Source organism: Dasypus novemcinctus, unplaced genomic scaffold, assembly GCF_030445035.2.
Source record: "Dasypus novemcinctus isolate mDasNov1 unplaced genomic scaffold, mDasNov1.1.hap2 scaffold_106, whole genome shotgun sequence".
In the NCBI taxonomy this organism is placed as follows: Eukaryota; Metazoa; Chordata; class Mammalia; order Cingulata; family Dasypodidae; genus Dasypus; species Dasypus novemcinctus.
The window spans coordinates 1,680,851-1,702,772 of record NW_026688145.1 but is presented as its reverse complement, the minus strand read 5'-3'; the positions used below and the strand labels follow the sequence as shown (position 1 = coordinate 1,702,772).

Here is a 21,922-nt window from a genome sequence, read left to right as displayed (position 1 = left end):
TATTTCCTTCAGCTCTTATTTCTCAGGAAGAGATTTGTTTTTGAAATACCAAACTCTTGAATAAAAAACAAATATATACTGGAGCCAATGAGATAAGTTATCATACCCTTTCACATTTTTTCAGTTGTGACAAATTTTAAGAGAAGATTTTGTCATTGGGAATTTAAAAAATACAGGACTATTAACTGAAGCTGGTATTCTGAACTTTAGATACAGCAATATCATGGAGGGATGATAAATTATGTGGAAAAACACAAAAATATGACCATGGAGGAGAAAGGAAAAGAATTGGGGAGGTGGAGAGAGAAAAATAGTTTATTACTTTTCCTTCAATATGTACATGCCAGTGTCTTTAAATTGAATGCTAATATCCCCAAATTCCAGAATGCTGATAATAAAAAGAATTGTGATAAATCACATTCAGAGTGGAATTTCAACATATAATTCACATGTCTAGCATTATTTAAAAAAAAATCCCTAGCAACATTACCTTAATATAAATATCTCATCAGAAATAGAGTTTTGGTAATAATAAATAAGTTTGATAAAGTTATATAAACATCGAATTGGATATGCTGTACATGTGTAATTCAAATACATTTAAAAATTTCTGTGTGCATACTTCATAGAAAAATGATAAAGTATTGTTATTTAAAAAAAAAAAAAAGACAGCATCAGTTCAGAGAGCCAAATATTGACCAGCCTACCCACCCCTGGGGCCCATATCAGGAGAGTACTGCCAAGTTCTCCAGGAGGTAAGGAAGGTAAGGAAGGTCCCAGGCACGTGCTGAAGGAGTAGCGTGGACTGCCTCTCAGCTGACAGCACCCACTAGAATGGGCAGATGTGGGTGGGGGATCAGAGGCACAGGAGAGACTAGAGGGCAGATGGTGAGCATAGAGAATTCAATCAGCAGTGGTAAGTGATTCATTCTCCCCCTACCTCCTCCAGGGAATAGTCAAAAAATAATTTTCAAAATTGAAAGTCTCAGCTCCAATAAGGTTGTCTTTAGTATTTTTCAGCAAAAACAAACAAACAAACAAAAAATCCTAATTTTCTTTCCTTTCTGGGTTTATGACCAAATGTCCTGAAGGTAACGTTTTTCTTCTTTTAAAGTAGCCAATGTTTTCATTGCTTCTAATTTTTCAACTCCAGCTTCCTTACTTATTATTTCCACAAGGGTATCATTTACATCCTTGGCCATATTCTTAGCATCTCTAGAAAAGAAAATAGTATCAGTGTTCAAGAAACAGGAATGTTTCCCAGATCCTCTCAAAGTCAGTAAGCAATCCCTTTGATTCCCCAAAGGTCTCCCAGCCTCAGCTGTGGCCTCCCACACCATTCTCGCTCAGGCCTCCGCCCTCCAGGGCCACTTTGATGCAAAGCTGCCCACATCGCTCCACACTTCTAATGCCTCAGTCTCCCCCGTGTCCCAGGGGGCAGCCCAAACCCCTAATAAGTGCCTAAGAACCTTCCCAACCTGGCTCCTACTCACCTTAAGTGTTTGCAAGAATATTATATATATATATAAACCATGACTTATTTACTTATCCATTGACATCTGGGTTGTTTTTAACTATGGGTTATCTATATAAATAAAGCTTCTTGTATAACTCATTTTGTGGATATATGCATTCAATTCTCTAGGGTAGTTTGGAGATTTCACAAACTCAAAGCATGTTCTCATTTCCATGATTTCTTCTTTGACCTACAGGTCTTTTAGAAGTAGGTTGTGTAATTTCTATGCATTTGGAGATTTTTTTGGTTTCCTGGTATTGAATTCTCATTTAATTACACAATGGTCAGCAAACAAACTGTATGATTTTGATCTCTAAAATGACCAAGATTTGCTTTATGGTCAAACATAAAGTAATTTTATACAACCCCATTGGCATTGTGTGAGAAGAGTGTTCATTCTGCAGTTGTCTGATATATTGTTCTCTACACATTGATTAGGTCAAGCTGGTTTCCCATACGATTCAACTATTCTACATAGTTACTAAATATTTTTTTAAATCTGTTTTTGTTTAAATAGAGAATTAACCACATCTGTATGCAGATGGGAATGATCCAATAGAAACAGAAAAATGAAAATGGATGACAAAGCGGAGAAATTTGCCAAAGAAAAGGCCAAGGAGACAAGAGTGGACAGGATCCAGTGCAGACAATGACAAGGCGCGGTGGGCAGTACATGGTCATGGACGCCAGGAGCTGAGAACCTGTGAACACTCCCTCCTGACTCCTTGAGGTACAAGTGAAGAAGTAAGCAAGACCATTCAGGTTTTAGGAATTTGTTGTTTCTTTCTGGAGTAGAGGGAGGTGAAAGGAAAGCAGAGATCTTCATTGCAGAGATGTAGGAAAGAGACGATTAAATACTCCCAGCCTCCAGTCCTAAAGACACTGCCAGAGTTTCCAGTCTTACTGAGGAAGATGAGCCTAGGTGATCTATCCCCATGACCATGAGGGGCTAGTTCACGATTAATGCTTTAAGTGCCTGGCCATTTAAGATAACTCCCAAGTTCTCAACTACAAGATATTTGGAGCATGAATCTGCCCACTGATGGCACTGTTCCCCACAAAAGAAAAGTGAAGATCAAATGCTTCATCAAAAACTAAATGAGGCGGCGGACCTGGCCCAGTAGTTAGGGCATCCGTCTACCACATGGGAGGTCCGTGGTTCAAACCCCGGGCCTCCTTGACCCATGTGGAGCTGGCCCATGCGCAGCGCTGATGCGCACAAGGAGTGCCCTGCCACGCAGAGTTGTCCCCCGTGTAGGGGAGCCCCACACACAAGGAGTGCGTGCCATAAGGAGAGCCACCCAGCATGAAAGAAAGTGCAGCCTGCCCAGGAACGGTGCCGCACACACGGAGAGCTGACACAACAAGATGACGTAACGAAAAGAAACCCAGATTCCTATGCCGGTGACAACAAAAGTGGACAAAGAAGACGTAGCAAATAGACACAGAGAACAGACAACTGGGGTGGGGTGAGGGGTGAGGGGAGAGAAATAAATAATCTTAAAAAAAAAAAAAAAAACTAAATGAGGCGGCGGACTTGGCCCAGTGGTTAGGGTGCCCATCTACCACATGGGAGGTCCACAGTTCAAACCTCAGGCCTCCTTGACCTGTGTGGAGCTGGCCCATGTCAGTGCTGATGCGCACAAGGAATGCCCTGCCACGCAGGGGTGTCCCCCACATAGGGGAGCCCCAAGCACAAGGAGTGCGCTCCGTAAGGAGAGTCGCCCAGCACGAAAGAAAAGTGCAGCCTGCCCAGGAATGGTGCCGCATACACAGAGAACTGACACAAAGAGATGACCAACAAAAAGAAACACAGATTCCCGAGCTGCTGACAACAACAGAAGTGGACAAAGAAGACACAGAGAACAGACAACTGGGGTGGGGGGAGAAAGGGAGAGAAATAAATAAATAAATCTTAAAAAAAAAAAAAACTAAATGAAACTATACACCAACATGATATCCAGACTCCCTTCATCAACCCAAGACTGTTTTTCAGAAGTGAAAATGGCTCATGAGGTCAAGTCAGGGGTCATTTTCAAATAATGAAACAATACAACAGAATAAGAGTCATCCCAGTGTGTCACACATATTTCTAGGGCATTTATGGGTTTCTCTAATGGATCTTGCCTCAGTGTCTGTCCCTGGCTTATGTCAACCTGGACACCACAAATTTTGCCTTGCAGGAAAAGCTTCTAGCATCCACATTCTCAAAGTCAAAACCATGCTTTTTTTCTGTACCTAGTTCAACTGCAGATATCACATATTCTTATATTTAACAAAATCGAACCAAACACAACTAATTTTTCTGAATATTTCCCTGATAATGACAACTCTTGGTTATGAAAAGTATGTTAGAATCATTTTAGAGCTGCATTTCTACTCCTGTACTTGAGAATCAGATGTGTCAGCACTACACACCTAGATCCTCAACTGATGAGTCTTTTGTTTCTTTTATAAACATCATTGACTACCTTCTCCTATCTGGCTTGTACACATGATAGCCACTTACCCACACACATAAATACAGCCACTCTCATGGAGGAGGATCCTCACCACCTGCTTGGAGTGAAGTTGGATGTTGTCTTGCACATACTTGGCTGGGGCATCCTCCCCCACAGGTGCATCTCTCGAGAAGGAAACCTTCAGATGAGTTAAGACCCCACTCTTAAGAAAATGCTTGAGCTCCTCTCTGAAAGAGAATACATGATGAATGGGTCACTGGCAGGTTCATAATTTAAGTTAAAAGCACCTGAATGAGAGGGTACAGGTGTAGCTCAGTGGCTTGAGCACCTAGTTCCCACATACAAGGTCCCAGGTTCAATCCCAGATCAGTACCTTCTAAAAAATAATTTTAAAAATTAAAAAAAAAACACCCCTGAACATTAAAATCGTACACTCAGTGGTTAAGCATTAAAATCCTAGAACTGTGGCATACCCGAATAAATAATCTCTGTCCTTATGCCTGCAGCCAAAGAACAGCCACATTGCTCCAAAGTTTCCATCAGGATGTTGTTCCTGGAGTTTCTCTCTAAGTGAAAAACACAGTAAAGATGTTTATATAAACATGTAAAACCAGTCTCTCTCATCAGGAAGTACCACCACCAAACCCAGGGTGTGTAAAATCCATCTTTGCAGCCACTGTAAGTTCATTCCCTCAGTTAATGTTCACTACCCACAGGTGATGCGGCCACTCCTGCGGACAGGAAGAAAAGGCAGCACCTCCACAAGCCCCAGGTGTCTATGAGCTGGCTGGGGGCCACGTGGCATGAGTACAAAGAGTGTAAACAGCACATTGGGAAACCTAGGCCAAATTATACATTAAATGATGTTAGTAGCAGCTTTTACGAATAAAATTAAGCTTTGAGTATTACTGAAGGTGTGGTACAGGGAGCCTGGCCTTTAAAAGGTGGTACGACAACAATCTATTTTTTAAATTATTTCTGAAATAATAAACACATTGAGTATGTCCATTTGCCATTACCCTTTTGCTTTCTTAAGGAAAAACTAAAAAAAATAAAACTCTGTCCAAAGGACACTGTTCCACTATCTAGGGAACAGTACACACAAATTGCTCATCACTTCACGAATCTGGAGACAAGCATGATTCTGCTTATTTTTTAAAACTATCATATAGTTCTCTTTGGATACTAAGTTACACCTATTGATATCACCCTCTTGAAATAACTGATGGCTGGGATTTAACTTTGAAACTTTTGGGGAACTAGATCTCTGCTATTATTGTTTTCATCATCACACCAGGAAGGTATGCCTAAAACTTGTTCACAACTACACAGGCCATAAACCACAGTGCTGCTGAAAAAAAATGAAAAACAAAAGTGCTACCATAAAAAAGAAAGTTCCACTACAGAGCAAAATCCCTCTAAGATGGTACTTACTTTTCCCTGTGGTGACAAATTATTTTATGCTATTAAAGTTGGTAATTTTTTAAAAATAAATTTCACGACCAAAGTGCAAGATCCTAAAAACTACCAATGAAACAATGAAAAATGGCTACCTATTATATTTACACCCACAACCACAAGGTTGTGGTACTTCTAGCCAAAAGGGCCTTTTACTTGCAAAATACTCGAGAAGCACTTACCTATGTTGTAGGAAACCAATAAAAGGCGCTATGCCAGCTCCAGGACCCACCATTATAATGGGGACTGAAGGGTCATTTGGTAGGTGGAAAGAATTTATTGTTCGAAGACAGATGGCTATCTGGAATATTAAAGCAATCGTGATGACAAGTTTGAAGGAAAACATAGGCAAAAGCATATAAGCAAGATTTTCTTTGCTAAAGCAATCAGAAAGTACTAATTCTCTTTGAAGTATCATTAAATCAAATAGCAGCATTAAATCTTATTGAAACCACAAGTGCATCTGTCACTACATAGAAATAAACAAGTCTGGCTTGCACATTTTTCTTTTCTATCCAAATCAGAAGTGTTTTCAAAATGACAGGCATGTTATTTTTGAGGTAGAACTCTGAACAAATAATAATCAAATTCTTTTTCCAGGCCCATGGATAAGATCTCTCTAGTAAGCAAACCATAATATATAATACAAAGATGCAAAAAATCTAGATTGGGTGCCCAAGTTTTACATGGAATGGTGGAATTCTACTCTACACTGGAAGGTAGAATAATCTTACACATTTCAGTCTTTAATTCAGGGAAAACTGTATGAAGTTCATCAACAGATTGAACACCATATCTTTTAAATGAAGACTTTATTTAGAATGAGACTGCATTTGTAATGTTGCATTGACCTATAGGCTTGACTCCTCCACTAAACAGTTTTACTAAGGCACTCGATAGAACAGGCCCTGGGGAGGCAGGAGTGAGCAAAGCAAAGTCTCCATCTTCATGGAGCTTCCACTCCAGCAGGAGGAACAAGTATCAACAGGCTGGTGGGGAGCGCTAAGCCTTTTGAAGGGAAGTACACTGGGATGGAGCTGCTACCTTAGCTTAGCCTCTGGGAGGAAATGTCTGGCCGTGGTGTCTAATGGGACACCGTTCCTGTGAGAGGGCAGAGTGAGTGGGATGAAAGCAAATCTTCTATCTTTTAGGGACAGTAAAGAGACCAGAATACTAGTCAGCCCTTGTTGCAGTGACAATCAACCCCTAAATCTAAAATGGCTTAAACAGCCAACACTAATGTCTGGCTTTTGATATGTGAAGGCTGCAGGCTGGCTGTGGCTCTGCACCACAGAGCTCCTAAAGCAGCAGCACTGAGCAGGATCACCTATGTCCTTAGGACAGAGGAAGAGAGAGAGGGCAAACTGCACCAGGCGATCACACGGAGTGCACCTGCTCGGATGAGGCAGGCAGCCTGTCTCTCCCATCTCACTGGCCACAGCTGGTCATATGAATGAGCTAAACATCAATGGGCAGAGAGATCTACTTCTCCCATGGATGGGCAGGGTGTGGGGCAGGGGTGGATTATGTGAGCATTAATGGTCAATGGTGATGGTGAGTTTACAGGCCAACCTGGCTAGGCCACAGCACTCCTTTTATCAAATACTAGTCTAGATGTGGCTGTGTACAGGTGACTACCATGTGCCATCAGTGGACTTTAAGATTAACCTTGAGCATCACTCCTGCCTGAGTTCCCAGTCTCCTGGCCTGCCCTAAGATTTCACTTGTTGATCCCCAGAATTATGTGAGCCAATTCCCTGAACTGCATCTCTTTATAGATGTGTGTGTGCATATATACTCTATTGTTTCTTTTCTCTGGAGAACGCTGGCTGACAGCAAATAACTCTCATGAGCAGGAAGTGTGTGTGGGGGGTATGGGGACACTGTCCCACCCACCTGAGCACCATGGCAGAACAGGTATCATGAGATGAGCCAACACTGACATTCTCTACACTGTGCTCTACCATGTAGAGCAAACCAAGGTTTTAAATCATACTCTTTATACCTGCAGCTCTAATGCCTGCATGTAGGGTGGGCTGTGAAAATTTGTTGAAATGGGGAGGGGAGGAAAGAGCGTGTGGAATGGTAATCCATGCTTAGTACTTAGGATACATTTTAATATTTTTTTTTTAAAGATTTATTTTTTTATTTCTCTCCCCTTCCCTCCACACCCCGGTTGTCTGTTCTCTGTGTCTATTTGCTGCGTCTTCTTTGTCCGCTTGTTGTCACCAGTGGCACAGGAATCTGTGTTTCTTTTTTCATTGCGTCAACTTGTTGTGTCTTTTCTCCATGTGGGTGGCACCATTCTTAGGCAGGCCGCACTTTCTTTGGCGCTGGGTGGCTCTCCTTTCAGGGTGCACCCTTTGTGCATGGGGCTCCCCTACGTGGGGACACCCCTGCATGGCACTGGCTCCCCTATGCAGGGACACCCCTGCATGGCACAGCACTCCTTGCATGCATCATCACTGCGCATGGGCCAGCTCCACACAGGTCAAGGAGGCCCAGGGTTTGAACCGCAGACCTCCCATGTGGTAGACGGTCACCCTAACCACTGGGCCAAGTCTGCTGCCCTTAGGGTACATTTTAAAAATACTCCTTTAAAAAAAAACAAAAAAAAAACAAACTTATTGGAGACAACTGGCTATTTTTATACCTTACAGGTAACTCAACTGTTCCTATATTATCCTGAGATCACAAAGTGATGCAGTATTTCCAGGTCAGTATTATTTTTTAACAGGGGAATTACTTTCTCTGTTCCCAGTTTTCCATTTATGCCTAAGGAACCTGGGAGTGTCCCTGTGTCTCTCTAATGGAGTTATCTGCTTTTTGGGAAGTGGGGGGAGGTTGGGAGGGTGAAAAATGCACTCAAAGACTGTAAAGTACCTCTCTGTTCCAGGTAGATCAGGAAAATATAAAGCTAACTGGCATTTCCAAGCAGTTGATTTCCCTTAAATCCTCTCAAATAAACACTCTCAAATAATAAATACCCCTAAGGGCTATGACCTTTCAACTCCAATGACATAAAAAAGCCAAAATGATCCTAACATAAAGCAAGAGATGATGCATTTCAATTATCTGGGAGAAGACTTCATGAAAGATCATGATTTTTTTTCATTTCAACCATCCTTACATATCAAAACACAAAATATATCACAAAGTACAGCTGTAAATATGTTCACAATTTGTTCAGAAAATCAAGTATATTTTTCTCCTAGGTGTTTTCAAAGTGATTTCTTCTAACAGCACTAATTCAGATCCTATGTACCACAGCTATTACAAAAACAGAAGAAATAGGGACAGGTGGAGCTCTTACTATCCAAAATTGAAAACTGTAAAATTTGTGTCTTACACATTTAGAAAATACATGGGACAGCTTTGGGCTGCACAGTTGAAACATTAAAAAGTATATTCAGGGGGAAGCAGACTTGGCCCAGTGGTTAGGGCATCCATCTACCACATGGAAGGTCTGCAGTTCAAACCCTGGGCCTCCTTGACCCGCGTGGAGGTGGCCCATGCACAGTGCTGATGTGTGCAGAGAGTACCATGCCATACAGGGTGTCCCCCGTGTAGGGGAGCCCCACACACAGGGAGTGTGCCCCATAAGGAGAGCCACCCAGCACAAAAGAAAAGTTCAGCCTGCCCAGGAATGGTGCCGCACACACTGAGAGCTGATGCAGCAAGATGATGCAACAAAAAGAAACACAGACTGCTGACAACAACAGAAGCAGACGAAGAAGAACACGCAGGAAATGGACACAGAACAGACAACTGGGGTGGGTGGGAGGGGAAGGGGAGAGAAATAAAATAAATAAATCTTAAAAAAAAATTATATTCATAGGAAGTGAAAATATTTTCCTGTCCTTACAATAGAGATTTTATAATTAAGAGTACAGCATAAATTTTCCTTTGAATAATCTGATGACAATGGCTATTGCTTTTTTTTTCCTGGGCAGGCAAAGAAAATTCTAGTGATGTTGCAATCGCACACTCTCCATGTACCTCAGGTGCCAGGGCTCCTCCGCCATCTGTGAGTGCTGCACGCGCACTTGGCTGAAGAACCGAGGCCACCAGTGTGGCCAGCCAGCCTGTACATACTCCCTTCCGCAAAACCACTGTCGTGGCCTTAGACAAAAACTCCACGACGTTAAAAACAAAATGAAGCTTCCCTGGGTGGAATAAACTTGAGCTGCAAAGACATATAGGTAAGTTTTTAGAATTGGTAATAGAACTCACATGTAACCCCCTCTTCTTATTGCAGTGGAGGAGTATTTCTATGTGGACTTCAATCTACCTGTTTATGCCCCATGAGAGGAAGACAATATTGCTTCCTAAACATTTCTCGCCTTGTTTTGTGATAACACTCAGGAAAGTCTTCCTTACTTCTTGGCCTTTCAGACTAGAAAAGATTTACAACTACTGACTTATCCTTGAAGGTTTCCTTGTGAAGACCCACAGGACATTCATAAAAACTTTGTGAATGAACAGGGACAAATCCTGACAGATACCTCATAGATTAGTTACTGTTGAGTAGGTAAAATATTAAAGTGCCTGAGGTACATACATGCAGAAAGTTAAATATTCAAATTGGAAATATATTTTAAAGATACAGTGCAAGCTAAATCATGTGGACATTCTGGAGTTAATCTTAATCAACAAGGCAGTGTGATGCCTTCTATCACAGAGGAGCAAAGGGTAGAGCAAGATGGGAAATGGTGGTGACCACGGCATGGAGGTCAGGTAGAGGAAACTGCCTGCCCCATGCAGGGGGACCAGTGCTTCATGGGGGCATTCCTGCCTCTCCCTGCCCCACCAGCCCATCAAGACAGGGGTCAGCCAGTAAAGGAGGCAGGCGGAGGACAGCGAGGCTCATCGCTCTAAGTAGAGAAACATGGAAGTGGACCTGGAACAGGAGAAAATTTTAAACTTTATGAACTCCTGGAGGATAGGAGCTTATTAGATCTGTCTTCTTCATGCCTAAAATTGGGTATGCTTTCATTGAATAAAATGAAATTAGTAGACACTAAGGATTTAAAAGATTGAGTCATACAATTTTAAGAAAAGGCGCCATATTGTATTAACAAATATTAGTACCTTGCACAGGAATATGGCCTGGGTTGAAGCTTGGGAAGATGTTCTAGAAAGAAAATGAAAATAAGCAATTATTAATTCACTGCTTTTGGAATTGAACTTATATCTGAGGGACAAAAAAACTGACTCCTGTTTTCTATTATTTAGAATATTCACAAATAATTTATGGTCTAGTTTTAAATCATATTTTAGAGCACATATAAATTCACTGTGACTAAGTAAAATATTATTGGGTATTGTTTCCCAATTCCTAAAATTAAAGCCAGACATATTATACTTCCTTACTCTGAAATCAGTACTTCTGCCCAAATGCTGGTTTCTAAACCCAGAGAATACTGAGAAAGGGGTCTGTGCAAGGGCTTCAGATCAAGGCTCCAGGCTTCTATGCATATCTGCAGCTTTTTGGTGAAAGGTGTCCAGAGATTTCAGATTTGAAATAAGGTCACAACCCCCACACACACATCCCTTAAGATTAAAGATCACTATTTTAAGGGTTTTGAGAAATATTTAGGATTGAACATTTTTTCCTCTATATGTATCATTAATAAAAAAGGACTGAACATTTTAAAGCCAAATATCTAGAAAGTCAGTGGTTACAAAATACATAGGTGCTCTTTCAAAAGCTTGTTAAGGAATCAATATTAGAATAAACTGTCCAAACTGACACACTTCAGAATTTTCAGTTCGATATTATATTTTTTAAGTTATTTAAGCAAAAATGTGAAAAGACATTTCTAAAATGGCTTAGTTTTAATAAATACCACAATAAGGTTTCAGAGGGCTCAATTTCATATTAAACTTCAGATAATTTAAATTTTTAAGTACCAATGCATTTTTTGCATAACTAGGTAATAAATGCTATTTTTATAATGCTAGAAAAGGTAACAGAACATGCAAAAGGGACTGGAACACAGCCATGTGTGACTGGGCTTTACGAGGGCCCTTACAGCTTCTTTCCAGGGTTCCCACTGCTACTCGCCTCCACATTAGAGGTGGAAGGCTGAGCTGCAAAGAGTCAGAGTGTTGGTCTGAATGTTGGGAGCAGAAAAGCTGCCTCACCTGGCAGCACCTCCTAACCAGTGTGGAGAGGAGGAGGAAGGATGCAAAGACACAAGGCAGAGCAAGCAGGGCCTGACTTCAAAGCTGAGTGCCCTGAACTTTCCCGGGCATCAAGAAGGAGCTTGCAGGCCTAACAGTAAGAGGTATGAAACACCTTTTGCTTTCACCAAGGACAGATGCAAATATTTAAGACTTTAATGCTTTACACTACAGGAAAAGAGAGATGATAAAATTACAAGCACTAGAAAGTAGTAAGGGTTTAAATGCCTTCTGATGCTCTTATAGTCATCATCCCAACTAGAGGACACAGAGGCAATCTGGGTAAAATTTGGAATACTCAGGGGGTGGGGGGTATATGGGGACTTCATATTTTTTGAATGTAACATTAAAAAAATAAAGACAAAAAAAAATTTGGAATACTCTGTGATGGGCTCTCCAAGCCTCACTGCCTGGAAGACCCAAGTAAGTGGACTTCCAGTGGGATGGCGTGAGCAGCCCTCGGACCTGAGGAGCGCTCTGTCTCAACCTGCCTGGAAGGGGCATGAACACATTCTGCATGAAGCACACACACACTGAGCTAATCTCTGTCAGTTAAACCTGATTTCATTAACTTTGAAAGAGACAATTTGGAGGGAAAGTTCATTTTCAGATAAAACTTGGCTAAATGGCCTTTACGAAATACAGCTTAACTTGCTAAGATGTTAAATTCTCAGAATGTTGAAAAAGAATAAAGCGTGACCACTGGTGGAAGAATAAGAACATAAAATAGCTTGGAAGAGGGACTCTGACTTCTAGAAGGCAGTCCAGAGGTCACAGCACCCTGAAGACAATATATAAGATCTTTACTGATCATAATTTAATTTAGATGAGTTCTCACTATGGCTGTATAAAGTTCCAAAAGGTAATAAAGAGCAGCAATTTCTCTTTCTTACAGAAAGAGTACCCACACATCAGTGCACTCGAAGACCAAGGCCACTTACCAAGCAGCACTGAAAGTGGTGGCTGACAAGATGGAAAGGCATGGAGGAGGTCCAGCAAGCCAAGGCAAGCATCCCTCACAAAGCGGTTATAATCAGCAGCCCCTTGCTTACTGCACAGCTCCTGGAGCCTTCGCCTGTCAGCACCATCACCTGTATAGTCCACAAGGGCTCGCAAAAATGCCTGTGGCCAGAAAAAAGGAAGCAGATTTAAACCACCACACCCCTGTGGTTAGGGCTATTACAATAGTCAGTTATTACCTGCCTGGGGATGTGGCAAACTGTCCAAGAAAAAGTGAGAGTCACAAGGAGTGTTCTCAGGAAAAGAGAATCTAATTTACTACCTGCTTTAATGTCCACCTACTAGGAAAATCCCACTTCTACTTCTGATTTTGCTCACTTGCCCAAGGTCCTAAAGCAAGGTCCTTGGTCACAAGCATGATCTTAAAATATCTGTCAGGTATATCGGAGTAGATGTGCTCAAGAAGTCTCAAAAGCCAAGAGTCTGTTTCTGGACACACCTGTTTTTGTCTCAGCTGGTGATTTTGACTGACATTTTCCACAGGCATTTACAATAGGCCTGTGGCAGGTAAGGTTCTGGTCAAGAAGACATCTGCCCAAGGGCTCACAGGTGCATGGGGCTACTCACTCCAGCAGGGGACACAGGCTATCAGGGGCCTTCCAAATAAGGCACGACTTCCAGAAAGCAAAGCTGAGCTTCAAGTTGGCCATAAGACACAAGGGCAGTAAGAATGTCTAAATGGATGGCACAGTTTCCCTGCCTAAAATACCAGAGTCTAATAGATTGTGTGGATTCCTTAAAGAGTTGATGTCAGTGCTGAATGGAGAATAAGCACTCAGGAAAATGCTGGAGAATGAATGCATGTTCCAAATTTCTCCACAGACTTTGGTAAGATAGTAAAGGGTTTACCAATATCACCTTGTATCACAAAGTCTAAAGTCAATAAAATGTCCTACATTACAGGCTAAAATAGTGGCAATTATAAATCCTTTAGATATATTTTACTTTCAGAACTACTGAAATTTTATAAAACTAAAAAATGTTACTGTCCTGTTTTGGAAAACAAGCTGACAAATATTTACTAAATTAATAGAGTTTTTAAGCAGCAATTCTCCAAGGGATTTGCTTACAAAAATTCCTCAAACACAAGACTGTTAAACTAGACAGTTTTCTTTAATAATCAGAAACTGAAAATAAACCAATTGCTGTGATTAAATCAACAATTAATTATGGTACATCCAAAACAGCCTTTAAAAATATTTTCAATATCTTTCTATGTTGTGTTATATAGAGCTCTTGATTTCTTTTATAAGTAAAAAAAGACAAATTACGGGGCAACATCTGGAGTATGGGAGTCCATTATTTTCTTAGCAAAACAAAATTCAAGTGTTAACTCTGAAGGTTTAACTATAAAGGACTTTCATTTTCTGAGTTACACATTTCTGTATCTGGAATTTTTTACAGTGAGCATATTATTTTCGTAGTCAGGGAAATATCTAACTATGCATCATAAAATCTTTAAAAAATGGTAGAATTGAACTAAAACTATGAATTTATTGAATTTAATCAAGAAGCTCTCCTCACAGAGAATTCTGAGTAGTTAGGAACATTTTTAAGCAGTTCCTTGTATAATACTGACATCTAGTGGATCTATCTCCAAATTCATCTAAGCATCAATATAGCCTACCAAAACCTTCAATTTCTCCTCAAAAAGTCTGGTTCAGCAATAATTATATAGTATTGCACAAATGGGATCTTAATAATTATAAGAGGTGACAAGGACAGAGGGAAAAACAACCACCACCACCAAAAAAAACCAAACCAAAACAAAACAAAACAAAAAAACCACACCTAAGTCCCTAAGCCCCTATTAGCTTCCTGCCATGAATTAGAATGAGAAATACTTGCAATGCGTAGTTGGTTAACATAAGAAGTCAGGAGGGCCTTTTTCATCATGTTTAAAGTGTTATATCAAGTTAATGACTAGTAAAATCAAGTCCTACTTTAAAAATCCCATTTCAAAAGAAAATGTAAACATTTCATTGTAAACACAATATAAAAATATCTGACTGTGACAATTATAAAGATACCATACACTCTTGGGAACTAATTTTGCAAACTTGTAAAGAATACATTTTTTAAGCCCCCAAAGGGCAAACAAATACCAAACCTACTTAACAAATCTTACACAGAGTTAAGCATATTTTTTAACCGTTACCCGAAAAAGAAAGAAAAATACCTTTTTAGGAATTGCTCGTATTTCAAGGCACCAGGTAAGGATGAATTGGAGAGAACTCCTCTCAGGTATATGCTGGGGTAAGGCTGCTCCTTTTCAATTAAAGACAGGAAAGAAGATCGTGACAAAGAAAATAAAGAATAAAATGGTGTGATTCCAAAATTACAACCAACCATACTATTTCACATTAGAATGCTATCGAAGTGCAATTAAGATTTGCGGCACTGCTTATTCAGCCAAGGCATTTCCCCCAAATGGAAACAACTCAAGAGGCAACCTTACAAAAAGGTGTTACGAATTCAATGGCACTATTACATGAGCCATTCCTACCAAATCCATTTGTACCACTGAAAAGAAAGGAGACATCTAAAACTAAGGAACAAAGCCTATGGATGGTAACAGCCCATTAAAACTGGTAAGGCACAACTCTAAAAAGTAAACGTAGAACTGAATAAATTCAAGTTCATTCTAGGCAAATAACTAATGTAAATTTGTTTTAAAAAATAAAATTTTAATTATGAAAAATTCCATTCATGCTGTATACTAAGTGCTGACAAGTATGCTGAGAATGAGTCATAACAGGAATACAATTTAAAAAAAGTTCTAGGCTCTTGCTTCCCAAAAACCACAGTTAGTTTAACTTTTAATGCCCAGTAAGTGTCCAATAAGTAGGAAGTCCATTATCATCTCATGTTGTATAATTAATGCAAAAGCTGACACACGGGAGAGCCTGGGAGGGCCTGGCCCACCAATGCTGGTGGAAGGGCAGGCACCTTGCGCTGCAGCGCACATGGCTGAGTGGCCTTTCAGGAGAAGCTCACAGGGTGCGCTCTCACAGTCAGCTCCAGCCCACTGGCTCAGTAAGTCATGTCCTCAGGGCTGCAGCACCTTTCTTCCTCGTGTCTTCCTTGATTTGCAAGAAGACGTAGTGTTCTTTTTTGTCTGTGAGGTGCAGTCTCTCCAGCAGGTTCTGCACCTCAGAATCACTGTTAGGACAGATCACATCGAAGGCATCTCCAGGCTGATAGGAAAAATCTGTTTTCTAGAAAGGAACCACAGTCAAAAAGAAAAAATTCCTCAGGAATTAGAGTTTACATTGTTTTATTATATAAACATATTAACACATGGACTTAGGAATAAAATAATTCTACCCACAATAACAACAAACAAATAACCCCAACTAACCAAATGAACATATTTTCATTAGGAGCTATTTTTAAAGAGAAATTCCAGAGTTATCTAATGTTTTGCTTTATAAAATTGTGTATTGGAGAGAATAGAAATAAAGACCTTCCTCATCTTCCATAGAATAAGGTACATTAGCAAGTAGCAGTTGGAAAAATCCATGCAAAATTCTGTTCCTATAAGCCCAAACACACAAAATATGACCAAAAGAACTAATTAAGGGCATTAGCGTGGCTCTCGATTTACTTTACTTTGCTTATTCCCTTTAATGGGGAAGAGGGATGGACACTATTTTTCCCTTCATGAGCATAAAATGCATTTTTGCAGCAAACGTGGGCTGGAGAAGGAGCTGCCCCTGCAGCAAGTCTGTGTTTCAGGCCCAGGGACCCAGGAAGGAGGCAGTCTCAGCAAGGGGTCAACCCCAGCCACTTTTATGTCAAAACTGCCAAATGTCAGAACAGAATATAAAATGCCATCATTTTTATAGTACAAAGTTATAACATGGCTTATTGAAAAGGTGAAAACAAACCAAAAAAATGGAGCTACTCACTAGAACACATGCAAAACCACCTAGCTGTGACACCTGTTATATTTCCTTTTCCTATAGGGAAGTTGAACTAAATCCAACAGAGAGACTTGATGTGCTCTTCTCTGAAAAGCACAATCCCTTGACCTCTGAGGACCTACCATTGACCATGAGTTGCAGCGGTGCTCAGAGATGTATTCACCAAATGCAATGAATATCTCATGATGATGGAGGAGATTGTTGTTATGGAGGGAGGAGTGGGGTGAGGGGGGTGTGGGGTATATGGGGACCTCATATTTTTTTAATGTAATATTAAAAAAATAAAGACAAAAAAAGAATAAAATAAAATCATCTAAAACCAAAAACAGAAACAAAAACAATGGCTTGACCTGAATGACTGAAGATACATTCAAGCACTGAAGTTTCAGGATCACTCACCAGGTTCTGGACCTGAGGTCCATGGATTCGGGGGGGTGGGAGGGGTGGCAGGGAAGGAAGGGGTGGAGTTCACAGGGGTAGTGAGTCCCCAAAAGTATATGCAAATTGTTTTATATAACATTGTAGCATTTTTCTGGACGGTCATAATTTTTTCCCTGACTTTAAAGGAATCTGAGAACCACAGCCCTGAGAAATTAACATGATGGTCTATCTCAGCTTTATTTCTAACAAGCTGGCCGACCTTAGATGGTAAAGTTCTTTCCTGCAGCTCTTACATGTAAAGGTTTGTTCTGATCCCTTTGTTCTTTTAGGGTTTAGTGAGTAAGGCAGCGGCACTGTTCCAGCTATTAAATCACTTCCAAGGTCACCTCTCACCTGACTCTGCCTGTAGTGGAAGGAAAACAGGTATGAGGGAGGGAAGACAAGCTGACGGGTCAAGAACCACAAGGCCAGATGTCCTCAGAGACCTCGTCCTTCTGCATATGTAACCACACACCCTGTATGCCCCTTTCTTAAAAAGAGCACTGTCTTGAAAATTAAACTGTGCTGAGAAATAACCAGTAACTTACAGAAATGTCCAATTCTAACAGCAGAGTGGTTTTTATTGCATCATCTGTAGTAAGTTGAACTGCCTTTGAAATTGGAACTTGAAAAACTGAATCCACCGAAGTCATTGACGCTTGGCTTTCCCCCTTGAAAGACAAATGAAGTGACACATAACTCAAAACAATTTTCAATTATACTAAGTGGCTTACCTATAGAATCTTATAAAATGTCCTGGCCATTTAAGCATTCTCCTCTAGGGTAAATGACTACAGACATTATTTTTTCAAAAACTATCTCTCACTCTTTCATAAAGAAGCTTAAGTATATTTCTAAGCACTTATCTAGTAGACACTGGTAGGGGAAAATAGCTTGAATTTGAATGTGGGAACCTGGCTTGAAGTTGAAATGTTTCCACAATGCAGGTAAGTGTGGGCTTAGGAACACCAGTCTTAACTAGATGAAACACCAACTGGTCAGCACAAAAATTATTTGTGTGAGGAGGTGTTTGAACTTTGTGTGGCCTGTTCCCTAGTATTGCAGGTGCTGCAGTTTTAATAATAAGCAGCCTTGAAAGTAAACACAGATAACTACTGCTTCGTAATTTCTAATAAATATAATGTGGAAACGAGGGTCGAGGCTCTCAGTTCCAGAAACTGTTGAGTCCCCTGGTCCCATCTTTATCTTCTCTCATATCTTTCTTCCTGTCCTTTTATTTCTTCAGTTCTGTGTCACCTTCCCTTCATGCAAACCTATTGCTGAGCTGGTCTCAGCACACTGGAATTTCTGAAATACATACTGAGAATACCAGAAGCTAGCATTTTCGTGAAAAGGTCTAGTAGTCTTCCTAATTAACTATGTAGAAGGAAAGGGTATGCATGCCAATATTTCAGGAAAGGTATCCTATAAGAGGAGGAGAGATGTTTTAAGATGGCTAGAACATGTCTAGACAGATGGTCATAGAAACCAAATTCTTATATTTTATTTAATTTTCTTTATCTTAAATGTAAACAACTCCCCATAGCTCGTGGCTCCCATATTGGACAGCACAGGTCCTGAGTTAACTGCAAAGAAACCCAATTCTTGCACTAGCATCCCCATCCCTTTCCTAATTGGCTGTTCAAGTTTAAAAGCAGAAAACTATAGGTTAAAAGGTGCTAGTCAATTACCTTTGGCTAAGTGGTAATTGGGAAGCTGGGAGAGGGGTCAGGGCAGGGAGTAGAATGTGGCAAGGGCTGTGAGGCCCACCCACCTGCCTTCAGGCTTCAACAAAGGCAGGGGGCACTGCCTAGATGTGGTCCTCAGTGCCAGGCACCTGAGAGCCTTCAGCACCTCAGCTCACACCTCTGTTCTGAGGCAGCCCATGTCCAAGCACGGATCCCTGACCGTAAAGGCGCAGCGCCTCTATGCCTCGGAAGGTCCACCGCAGCTCCAGAGACCCCATGGGTGTGGCAGGGACTTTGCTGAGCCTGTGTCACAGCTGTGTTCAGTGCCGCCACCCCTCCATTCCCCAGGGATGCCCTAAGATGCACCTCACAGCTTGACTTCCAGAACCCAGGCTGTGAAAACTGCACCAGAGCGGTCCAAGAAAGAAGCTAGAGCGGAGTTTGGAGCTGAATGCCAGAGGATGAGGCTCTCATCTCCTGGAGCCTGAAGGTAGAGAAAGTTAAAACCATCTCCACATGGGAGAGGGCACCTGCAGCTGAACGTCTTGAGTCCTTTCAGCCTGCAGAAGCCACCACCCCTTCCCATCAAGAGCTGAACTCCCTTCAGGCATGAAAACAACATGGAGACCTCGGTCTTACAAGACGTGCTCCCCCTCACCCCAATGGATGCCACCTCCCCTCCTGCCAGCTGGGCCAGTAACTAGGGGTAAAGCCCAAAAGAGCCAGCTGCAGATGTGCTGGGTCTGCTAAGAAAGACAAGGAACAATCTAGGGCCAGAAGGAGCCAGGGGAGTATACCAGCCAGAACCAAGAGTCGGCTGAGTGAACATGGATACGAGGTTTTCGAATCAGGAGCACAGTGTCAGGACACAGGCTTTCACACCCTAACAAGAGCCCCTAGAATCAACAGGAACATGCTGACTGCATGGCAATTACAAGCCAGGAGAAAAGCAGGAGAGTGCATGCAGGAGGAAGAAATGCCAGAAGTGCCATGGCCAGCAGCTGAAAGGAGTAGAAGGCCAGAGCAGTGATCGTAGAGGGGGGATGGCCCTGTAAGCCAAAGGCTGCAGATGGAGATGCTCCATGGTGACACCAGAGGGCACCATTACCAAGGCCACCAGGACCGAGCTGGGGACAGCAGCATGAGCCTGATGGGTTCAGTGGGGGCCCACATAGTCCAGGTGACAGTCTGCAGCCATCTGCACCAGGTGGGCACAATTACCTTGGTAAGTGGGAGGGCTAGGATGGCCTGACCCTTAGAATTAACAGAGATGGCCAAGAGGACAAAGAGGCTCTAGGGCCAAAACAAATGGGCAGCCCACAAGGGCACTGGACCAATTCTTAAAATGAAGAGAAATCAAAGATAGATATCTAAAAACTGAGGGCAGCTGCCTGTTGAAGATCCCAGTCCTTGTCCAGTTTCCAGACCTAGAGTCCAGGGACTGCAAGAGAGAGCGGCTCCCAAGAGGAAGGACTCTGCATTCAGTAAGGATTCCCAGTCCCTTCAGAGGGAAAAGGGAGTTACCCAAATATTTCAAGACTATTAAGAGAAGGACCAAGCTGATGCTGATACTTAGGAACCCAGAGGGTCACCATGGCCCACTGACTAGAGTAAGAACATTTGGGGCCAGGCAGCAGGTGGATTTTTGCCCCAGTCCAGGTCAGTAGGTCCACAGAGGCCAAAGACCCCACACGGGTCATTTCCTGAGCCTTCAAATGTACAATCAGAATCATCATGCCCAGTAGTCGGCACCACCCCATACTGGACTCCTGACCTATGGGTAGAGGTATTGAGGTGGAGAAGTCCAAGAGGAAGCCTCCAAATTTCATACCACTCTTCCTCCCACCAAGATAGAAAATTTTAAAAATATATAACATTCTGGGAAAGATAGCAGAAATCAACACTATCTTCAAAATCCTAAAAATTATGAGAGAGAATCTCCATCACATCTCCATTTAATTCACTGATCTGGTCTCTGCGAAAACCAAATGGATTCTGGAGAATGAGCTACTGCAAACTCAACTAGTAGTTCCAACTGCGGCCTCCATGGCAGATGTGATTTCTTTACTAGAGCAGACTAACTTGGCCTCAGGTCCACGGTATGTAGCCACTGATTTACCCAATGCACTCTTTCGACCACCCCGACAGCAAAAGAGGATTAGATTCAGTTCACTTGGAAGAGACAATGGCATACATTTACAATTTTGCCCCAGACCTATGATAATGCTCTCACCTGCTGTTACATAAGATAGGCTACACAAATCTGGAACATCTGGACATTCAGCAGAACATCATACTAGCTCATTGTATCAATATTATGCTAATCAGACAGTGAGCAAGAAGCAGCTGGCATGCCGGCATCCAGGAGGTAGAAAGTAAATCTCAGTGAGGCAGACTGAAAGGCCGCCACATCCATGCTACCTTTAGGGCCCTAAGTCTAGTAGTCTGGTAGTCAAGAATCCCATCCCAAGTAAACAATGTATTACTGCCTCTTGGAACTCACTCCACACAGAAACAAGTCTGGTGGGCCTCTTCATTTTCTGGGGCAGCCCATTCCACACGTGGTAGCAGAAAGGCTGCTTTAGTGGAGAAGGCCCAGGTGATGGTGCTCTAAAAGGTCCTGCTGCTGGCCTGCACTACACAGGTCAGAAGACCGCATGCTATTAGAGATCAGTGATAGGGCACAGATGCCATGCAGGTGAGCCCCAAAGGGAGTATCTCAGCATAGATCCCAGCATTCTGGAGCAGGGCCATGCTCGCTGCAGCAGAGAATTACACTCTTCTGAAACCCACTCCTGATGTGTACAACATGGCCCTGGGAGACAGAGCACCTGAGCAAGGCCCACAGTGGGATCACAAGGCCAGCACTGCCCATCACAAGCTATGGGAACTGCCAAGCCAGGGTGGGCAAACTCAGCAGCCATTCCTTTAGGACCCTGAGCCAGTATTAGGACCTGCTTCAGTATTAAGCCAAACTAGGTCCAGAGGGCACAGGCAAGCTTGAACCAGCAGGCAGCCAAGGAGCCCATGCCATCCCACACTACTGCAGCTCAGGCCTACAGCTACAGGGAATTAGCTTAGGACCAGCCGATTATTCTAGATAGATATACTTGTAACAACCTTAAGCCTTCAACAGAGAGAGTAAATTAGAAAGGAGGTACTGCTAGATGCATACAGGGCCTACTGTAAGACATTATAGCTGCTGAGCTCACAACTTCTCCAGTAAAAATGAAAAAATTTTAAAGT

The 21,922-nt window shown here is 42.0% G+C and overlaps 1 protein-coding gene across 5 annotated transcripts in view; it reads right to left on the bottom strand.

Moving 5' to 3' along the window:
- Nucleotides 1–297: 297 nt before the first annotated feature.
- LOC101425735 (methionine synthase reductase) overlaps nt 298–21,922 on the bottom strand; it is a 35,300-nt gene continuing 13,675 nt past the window's right edge. For 4 of the 5 annotated variants that reach the window (XM_004467960.2, XM_071213579.1, XM_071213578.1 and 1 more), the window contains 10 exons: nt 17,537–17,659; nt 15,707–15,860; nt 14,822–14,910; nt 12,564–12,744; nt 10,528–10,570; nt 9,436–9,622; nt 5,619–5,737; nt 4,452–4,544; nt 4,026–4,205; nt 298–1,215 (listed from right to left, as the gene is read on the bottom strand). In XM_004467960.2, coding sequence (XP_004468017.1) covers nt 1,071–1,215; nt 4,026–4,205; nt 4,452–4,544; nt 5,619–5,737; nt 9,436–9,622; nt 10,528–10,570; nt 12,564–12,744; nt 14,822–14,910; nt 15,707–15,860; nt 17,537–17,659 — 1,314 coding nt within the window. In that variant the 3' untranslated portion in view covers nt 298–1,070. The remainder of the gene's footprint in view (nt 1,216–4,025; nt 4,206–4,451; nt 4,545–5,618; nt 5,738–9,435; nt 9,623–10,527; nt 10,571–12,563; nt 12,745–14,821; nt 14,911–15,706; nt 15,861–17,536; nt 17,660–21,922) is intronic. The other variant, XM_071213577.1, reaches the window with a different exon arrangement.